The following is a 9,280-nucleotide window of genomic DNA, read 5'->3' as shown; positions in this document are numbered from 1 at the left end:
GGGCTGCTTATGCACAGGGTGACAGCTCAGGGGGCAGGAGTGTATGGAGGGATGGACACTGGGAAGAGGTAACTATGGGGAGGAAGTGGGAGGGGATCTGTTGCATTGTGGTAATCTGTAGTCAATGACATGAGACAAAGTATATATGAACTGCTATATGGAAAGTGAATTTGCTCTGTAAATCTTCACCCAAATCACAAAAAAAAAAAAAAAAAAAAAATGGCCATTGAGATTTTGATGGGGATTGCATTGATTGTGTAGATTGTGTTGGGTAGTACTGACATCTTAACAATGTAAAATCTTCCAATTCATGAACATATTTAGGATACTTTTACAGATGCTCTTAATGAGACTAGGTCCATCACATGACTGATGACATGTGATATCCATAGATTGCTCTCCTCTGACAATTGCGTAAAAACAGCCGCAGCTTATAATACCACATAAGCTAGAGATGAAAATGTGAAAAGTCATCATATTTGGGGGTAACATCAATGGGATAGAGTAACTGAGAGTTTGATCTGAATTAATTGTTTTCTTTATTTTATCCTTCCACACAAACTTCTATTTTTAATAGGAGTCTAGAAAAACATTATTATGTAAATAGGTGAGAAATAGGCAGTGAATCTTCCTACTCTAAAAGCTATAAAATTTCCAAAGCCATCATAACCTAAACTGGAATTTAAAAGGGTAGCAATAGGAAAGAGGGATTGACTATGGCAATTTATTATGCTCCATACATGGTTGAGTTGTTAGGGTATTTTATTCCAAGTGTTTTGTTGGAATTTAATGTTGATGCCTTTCTTTGGCATAATGATCTTCACAAGCTGAGATCCTGACCATCAGGCAGAAGTCCTCATGTATGTAAGGAAATGTCCTGGTGAAGGTCCATGCCAATCCCATTTTACTTGGAGAGGCAGTTTTCTTCATTGACTGCACTGTAAGCTCTTAAGGACTTCCCTGATTCTAGTTCCTCTTTCTAATAGCAGTCTGTCTTTCACTGCTACATCCTGTTAACTCCCCAGGATCAGAACATTCTCTTCCAAGTCTGAAAATCGCCAAGTCTGCATTTATACGTTAAGACTCAAGGGCCCTTTTTGCTTTTAGTTTTACTAGGTTCTGTATCCAGTAGAGCTAGGTTTTAATTTTGTACAACATCAGTTGGTGCTTCTAATTTATGACTTGTATTTATATAAAGTGAATTAATTGCCTGCTCTATTAATTCTACAAAACCCATGGATCCTTAATGTTCAGTTTGCTTAGAATGAGTAACAGTGTTCCTTCTCAAATATGACTTCTTGCTGAGCTTTAGAAATGTTATGTTTAGGTAGCACCCTTGTATCCTGGATGATTTATTCACTTTTATATTTTCCAGAATTTATTGCTAAAGGTTGATCTGAAGACTTATATTTGGGGCTATAATATAATCTCCTGAATGGCAATTAATAAATAAAAGATGGTTACTGTTGTTGACAGAGGAGCGAGGCTTTCTCAGATAGTTTTCATCTTCCTGTTTTCACCAAACTTCCTATCAGACATCCCTTGGGGTTGATGGTATAAAATATTTTCTATAAACTGCCAGGCTTTTACTATTGCTTCAATACCACAAACCTCTGTGTTGCCTTTTGTTTTCTTGTCAGATATGATCTTACTCAATTTCAGTTTCTTCAATTTGTTTTCCTTCCTGGGAATATAAGAAATATGCCTTTTTATGGATTTAATAGTAACATATCCTCAATTTTTATGACTTGCAACTAGTACCTGAAACCTGTTTTCTGAATTTTTTTGTAATTTTTTTTTTTTGTTTTCTGGCTTAGTCTTATCTTTGTGCATTTATTGAAAATACACTGGGATCCATATAATGAAATATCTGCTGTTACCAAGTATATTGTTCAAACTGCAAAGTTACCTCCTGTGAGTTAATTATGAATCTACAAAGCAACATTCAGTTTGTGCAATTTGTCCATATGACTGGACTCCAGAGTTAATGCTCTTATTTTAGAGAGGAGGAGACTGTAGTGTAAGTGGATTGCCCATAATCAAGCAGCTGGTTAAGGGGCAGAAGTTGCTCTGAAGACTTACCCCACAATTTCTGGTTTGGTTTGTGGAGAGCAGAGACTGAGTACATCTTTAGGCAATGAAATACATGGCACAGAGCAAGAATTCTATAGTTAAGACTGCCTGAATTCAGCTCTCAGTTCTGATACTTATTAAGTACATAAGTTTGAACTAGTTATTTAGCTGCTCTGTGCCTCCCCTAAGGAGCTCTGGTGGCATAGTGGGTAAGGCATTTGGCTGCTAACCAGAAGGTTGGTGGTTCCAACCCACTCGCTGCTCTGTGAGAAGAAGATGAGGAAATCTACTTCTGTAAAGATTTACACCCTTGGAAACCCAGTAGAGGTCGCTATGAGTCAGAATGGACTCAATGGCAGTAGGTTTGGTTTGATTTTTTTTTTGGTGCCTTCATTTCCTCAGCAGGAAAATGGGGCTACAGTAGTACCAGTAACACAACTGTGAGGATTATAATTAGTATATAAAGCACTTAGAAAAGTGCTTGACACAATTAATTGCCCCATTCACTGTGAGCTATTAGCATCGCTGTCATTACAGTAACTGATTCTAGAACACTTGGAGCAAGTGTATTGTTATTTAACTTTATATATGTGTATGTATATGCATTAGACCTATACTGCACTTCTTTTTTCTTCCTTGTATTACGTAAAACTGTGCTAAACAACTGGAAACAGTGTTTATAGTGTTCAGGGCGGCAACATTAGAAGAAGCAAAAATTTTAATGATGATAATAAAAGCTGGTGCCGTTTATTGAGCCTTACTATGTGGTAAGAATTGAAATATGTATTTTATGTACATGATCCTACACCGAAATTTGTTTCCAGAAATTCAAGTGTAGTCTCTTTATGACAGTAATCCCCTTTGTGACTGAAGAGGTGCATGAGCTTTGGTCCTAGTGGAAAAGCTCTGAGTATGGAAACAAGAGCCCTGATGGAATTCTTCCCATTTTAAAATGATGGTCGTGCTACTAATCTTTATACGGCCTAATCTTGTTACAGAAAAGTGGAGGACTGGCTTGGGGAGGAAACAGAGGTCAAGGCAAGAGGTGAGGGGAGGGAGAAACAGTGCAAGACAAACAGCACAAGTGGAAAATATTATCTAAAAAAACGCAAATTGTCAAAATTCACTTATGTTTCATTTTTTTATTTTTGTAATTTTATATCATATAAAATGTTTTCCCCATTTCTAAATGCCCCAATAGAAATACTCTTAGAACAGTACACATTGACACACAAAAATTGTTTACCGTTTTGCTATTGACTAAATGAACTGCATCACCATACATTAAGAGCCACTAAAACCAGTGCTGTCAAGTCAATTCCAACTCATAGCCGATTCCAACTCCTTCAGAAGCAGACTGCCAAATCTTTGTCCCCTGGAGCCGCCGGTGGGTTCAAACCGCTGACCTTTGGTTGGCAGCTCTTTAATCACTGCACCACCAGGGCTTCTTACTAGCCACTCCAAACCAAAAAACCAAACTCACTGCCATCGAGTTGATTCTGGTTCATAGAAACCCCTTTTGGATTTCCAAGGCAGTAAATCTTTACAGAAGCAGATTTCCCAGTCTTCCTTCCGTGGAATGGCTGGTGGGTTTAAACCGCCAACCTTCTGTATAGCAATCAAATGCCTTAGGCATTGTTCTGGTTACCGAGTGCCACTCTGACAGAAATATACCACAGATGGGATGGCCTTAACAAACAGGAGTTTATTCTTACAGTTTGGAGGCTTTAAGTCCAAGTTCAAAGTGCCAGGCTCTAGGGGCTGGGTGGAAGCCCTTCAACCTTGGGGTCCAGCTCTGCCTCCTGCTTCCGGCCCATTGGAGCTAGAGGTATTTCTTCACTCAGACAGCTGCTGGCTGCTGAGAAGCCCCAAGGTTGACAAGTAAAAAGGTACAGTCCCGATGTTACCAAAGCACATGGCAGGCCATTAACTTAAATCCACTGTAAGTCTCAAGGTCGGCAGAGCATAGCAGGCTGCTGAGCAATGACACCGCTATATGCAGGGTCCAAATTTGCCAAAGGCTAGAGACCACTCCCAAAGTTTCTCCTTATATACAGGAAGCAGACCACATCCCAAAGGCAGCTATTCAGCTGCTTGTGGTAGATCCTACCAAGGAGTTGATTGCCAGTCTCCTCATGGGGATTAACTACCACCAGCTGCCCAGCCACTCAACCAGGCCCAGCTAAGTTGACACACAAACATAACTACCACAGGCATTATGCCACCAGATGGTAAAATATTGAATCACAAATAAATTGCAAGCACATCAATATTCCAGTACTCTCAGATTTGCATGTACAGTTTGTTCTTTAGTCATCATCAACACAGAGATGGCTGTAATGAAAACTACCGTATATATAGGAGTGCCTTGGAGAAGTACTATGAGAGAAGCACTATGTCAAGTGTTCTGTGTATGTGAGCATGTGGGTGTTTATATTACACATTTACATATACATATGCACTCAAATATATCATCTCTATGGATAGCTACAACCTTTCAAATTCATATATATATATATATGTATGCATGCATATACACACAAATGCATCTAAATTTCTATATCATATACCATATTTTTATGGAAATAACACACAGGTTGTATGTTTTTCCAAACCATGCAATCTTCTCATGCATTAGTTTCCTGTGTGCACCATGCATGTTGTATGAGTGTGCACATTATTTACGTGGGTGCGTTGTATGTGAAAATGTGGTGTATTATCGTTTAAAATCTTCACAACTTTATAGAAAAGGAAACCAAGGCTCAGAGAAGTCACTCACTTGCTCAAGGTCAACAAAAGTAGCAAACCTGGAGTTTGACCTCAGGTTCCACCTACTTAGAGCCTCCTTTTTGAATCCCCAGAAAGAAATATTCTTAGAACAGTAAGTCTTTTCACTATACCACATTGTGCCATTTGGAAAAGGATGACCTTTTGCCCTTTCTTTTCCAGAATCTCCAGGCAAAGATTTTGGTCCAACTCTGGGCTTGAAAAAATCCAGTTCCTTAGAAAGTCTGCAGACTGCTGTCGCTGAGGTCAGAAAGAACGAACTTCCTTTCCACAGGCCCCGGCCACACATGGTTCGTGGCCGCGGCTGCAACGAGAGCTTCCGAGCAGCCATTGACAAATCCTACGATGGGCCTGAAGAATTTGAAGGTGGTAGGGAATGTGCTTCCTTAAGTGGTTTCTCCGTCTTGCTATTATCCACGAATCGTGAGCTAGAATGTGTGCTTAACTACAGAGAAAAATGATTTAAGGATCACAATTATATTTTTGATATTAAAAGTAATTCATTTTCCTGATATGTTTTGCCCTTTGGCTTAACGAACATGGAATTGGATAACGCAAGATGCAATTTATTTTACAGTGCAAACGCTAAAAAAAATGTTCTCCTTCACTTTCCTACAAGGACCAACTGTCATTTGCCCTTAGGATAGAAGCACTAAGTATGCATTTCTTGATGTTCAAGTCATTAGACTCAGCGACATCAACCCCAGGACTGACTGCATTAATTGGGTAGAAGTGGTTGTGTTTTATTTGTACTCAAAAAACCTCTCTTTGAAATAAACTCTTCCTGTTTGCTTCCCAGCATGTGGGCTTTTGGAGCTGATCAAGGTTAACAGGCCCGCTTTCTAAGAGATTAGTGTTTTACCACATAGCAAGCTTTTCATACACCAGCCAAGCAATTGCAGTTGTCCCCAACTCCCAACATCAAACCTTGCTTGAAGTAACCAGTTTTCAGGCAGTCATCTCTTCAAAGGGTACAAGTAGTTACACGGAAGGGGTAGCGCTCCAGAGTGCTTTTATTCATTCTTCTGTATTTTACATTTTAACTTTTCTTTCTACGCTAACAGTAACTGCCCCTGACCGTGTGTATTGATTTTTTTTTTTTTCTTTCTGTACAGACAGTCTGTCTGATAAGAGCTCTCACTCTGGCCAAGGAGCTCTGAATTGTGAATCTGCCCCTCAGGGGAACTCTGAGCTAGAGGACATGGAAAATAAAGCCAGGAAACTCAAAAAACCCAAAGAGAAGGAAAAGAAAAAGGAAAAGGGCAAGTTGAAAGTCAAGGAGAAAAAGCGAAAAGAGGAAAATGAAGATCCAGAGAGGAAAATAAAGAGGAAAGGATTTGGCGCCATGCTGAGGTACGGGCCTCCTTGGAAGGCAAAGTTGGTTTTGTATCTTTTGTTTCTCTTTAGTGCTGGTGAAATCACTCATTTGTGTGTTCTTGGGAAAATATGCAAAATTTCCCTCTTCTTGAGCTAAGTGCAGAAATGTAAACTTTGAATATGCTTGTTCCTTGTCTGCAGAGCCCAAAGCAGCCTTCTTGAGTTGCTCCTGAAGCTTTTGGTGATGAAAAGAAACTGTTATAAGTCTGTTTCAAAGAAGGGCCAACACTTAATAGAGGCATGGACAATGCACATAGCCCTTGGTACAAAGCATTATATGGGTAAATTACATGATTCTTCACATCAGGTACTGGGAAAGCAAGAGGCAAGAAAGTCCTCAATAGTCACCTCTACAACCTCTCCCGTGATGGCGTAGTGCCTAAGGCATTTGACTGCTAACCAGAAGTCTGGAGGTTCAAACCCACCAGCCACTCCTCAGAGAGAAGACTGGGCAATCTACTTCTGTAGAAATACTGCCTCAGAAACCCAAGGAGGGGTCACTATGAGTAGGAATCAACTTGACAGCAGTGAGTTTGAGTCTGGGTATATGAACCTAATGTTCTGTGATCCTAGGGATTGTGCATTGGTCCTGTGGGTACTTCATCGTCACCTTCAGAAGCTCTGTGGTGCAATGGACATGTCCATGGACGTGCAGCCAGATGGTGCTGGTCTGAATCTGTGACCCTGCCCACACAAGCTACAGTGCTTCAGGAATGTGGCTCACCTTCCTTGAGCCTTATTTTCCTCACTTTTAAAAAGAGGTTAGCATATTGGCTCTAAGAATTGGTGTTGTGAGACTGGGAAACAAGATTTCTTATCAATTGGTGCATTGCCTAAGCATAGCTCAGCAGGGTATTATCAGAGAAGAGCTTTATTTCTTCTCTGACAGCTCCTTTCATATATGTTTTGTTGATGCTCTGATGTCTTCTCCACCTTGATGACCTCTTAGCTTTCAAGTGACCTTTGGGTATTAAAACAATCTCTTTGTTAGTGGTTGGCTAAAAAGTCCAATCTAATCTAAATCCAAATGTCCCTTCTCCTTGCCCCTCAGAGCTCAGTCCCTCAGTGAGGGCCCTACACTGTGGTCAGAGACAGGATTCTATTTGCTGTTCCTTCTCAGTCTCCAGAACCAAGGACAGGAGAAGAGCATGGTTAAAACAGGATCAAGTTTTGCTTAACTGGAGTATCTAATATAATCTGGCTGCAGTGACCCTGTGTGGGCCACTTAAATGGATTCTTCCAAAAGTTTTCTTCTACACTAGTCCCTGACATACGAGATTCATGTTCCCGCTCACTACCTGAGATCCTTTTACCCTTATCCTCTGACCTCAGGTAATACATCCCTGGAGTCTCTCACTGTGGCTGGTAGACTTCTTGATGGTTTCAGTTCAAAATGACTCTCGCTCTGACTTCCTTCCTTCTTGGCACTAGAAATACTTACCTCTTGCGCCCAAAAATTACAGATGTGCATCCTCTCCTGCTACTCCTCTTTTTCTCCTCACCTGCCATAGGGATTCTCCAAACAGCCTCACATCACCAGCCTTCTCCAAGGCAGAGTTAAGGGTCAGGCTTTGTGCCTCTCCAGCTTGAGGAGCACTTGCCAAACTCTGGCAAGAACTCTCTCTTGCATGAGGATGGGAAACATCAACAAAATTTTGCAGGTCATAAAGCAAACAGGTGGAAGTGGGATGACATTCTTTTTATAAAATCATTCCATATTCTTTGATGGGTCCTGTTATAGGCTCTCTTACCTGTTTTGCTGGAGTGGGAAGGGGAAGTTCCCCTTTACCTTACTTTCTTTACTTCTGTGACTTCCCATCAGAGAGTCTATCTCTTTGATGAATTTCTATGCTTCTCTTATATGGACTGAAAGTGAGTGATGGGAGGTAATAGTTGATAGGCTAGTGGCCATCTCTCATTAAATCCTCATAAGATATCTATCTTAAGAATGCTGGGTGCTACTTGTCACTAGTTGTTCTCAGTTTGGGATGTTCAACTAAAACTTCCAGACATAAAGGAAAGTTTCATTTCATATATGTTACATATATGAGAAAGAACCTTATAAACTTCACAGTGACGTTTGGGGGCCATGAATAATTTTGGCACCAGTGAGCTTTCCCAGTATGTGTCCAGTGCTCATGCGAGGCTATGCCAGTATCCCTCTGTTTGACATGATGTAGTATGACCTGTCATGGTTCTGTCATTACTTAAGCTGAATTCACCCTAACTTGCTTCATATTCTCGCAGTCACCTGACCTACAGTGCAGAAAATGCCTGTGGGACAAATCTCTCAAAAGGCATTTTTTTCCCCTGTATGGACTCTGCCTTTCCATTTGCTGTTTAGAATTTCAAACTCACCTTTGTTCCAAATCATTATCATGGCTGCCCGAACTTTTGTGGATCATGACTTAACTATCCTGATAATAATAACAGCATGTAATATATTTAGATGGATTCTTGACTTTGAAGTTATGTAGTTCATAGGTTCAAAGTACAGGCTCTGCATGTGGACTTCGGATTGTGTATCCTGTCTCCTCTACTTTCTGTCTAAGTAATATTGGGCAAGTTATTTCATTGCTTTGTGCCTCAGTTTCTACACCTGAAAAATGATAATACTAATAGAATTGATAATTGCTATGATAATTATATTTATTTAATATGCTTATAAGAGTGCCTGGCAAATAATAAATGCTATTTAGTAAGAAGAATAATGCCCCACTCCAAAAATGTTCATGTAGTAACCCCTGCTACTTGTGAATACATTATGTTACATGGGAAAGGAAAATTAAGGTTGTGTATGGACTTAAGATTTCCAATCAACTGACCTTAAAATAGGGAAATTATCCTAAATTATCTAGGATAATTTATGGAGTTCTTAAAAGTAGAAGAGGGGGAGTTCCGGCAAGATGGCGGACTAGGCACAAGGACTGCACAGACGCTCTTCAACAAAGAAAAGGAAAACCAATTAACACAGACACAGAAGATAATCTTGGACCCCTGAGCCTTGAAGGGAAGGATACAAAAGTGGACTAAACCCCAACTA

At 40.2% G+C, this 9,280-nt stretch overlaps 1 protein-coding gene across 1 annotated transcript in view; it reads left to right on the top strand.

Annotated features, from left to right (window-relative positions):
• PARD3B (par-3 family cell polarity regulator beta) overlaps window positions 1-9,280 on the top strand; it is a 1,522,095-nt gene that overhangs the window by 1,106,287 nt on the left and 406,528 nt on the right. Inside the window, exons 17-18 of the mRNA XM_042783151.1 lie at window positions 5,023-5,229; window positions 5,976-6,213. Coding sequence (XP_042639085.1) covers window positions 5,023-5,229; window positions 5,976-6,213 — 445 coding nt within the window. The remainder of the gene's footprint in view (window positions 1-5,022; window positions 5,230-5,975; window positions 6,214-9,280) is intronic.

This window comes from Orycteropus afer, unplaced genomic scaffold (genome assembly GCF_000298275.1).
Source record: "Orycteropus afer afer isolate SDZICR_OR568_19922 unplaced genomic scaffold, OryAfe1.0 scaffold00002, whole genome shotgun sequence".
NCBI classification, from domain to species: Eukaryota; Metazoa; Chordata; class Mammalia; order Tubulidentata; family Orycteropodidae; genus Orycteropus; species Orycteropus afer.
Note: the sequence above shows the minus strand (reverse complement) of the source record. Positions and strands in the feature narration are given on the sequence as shown.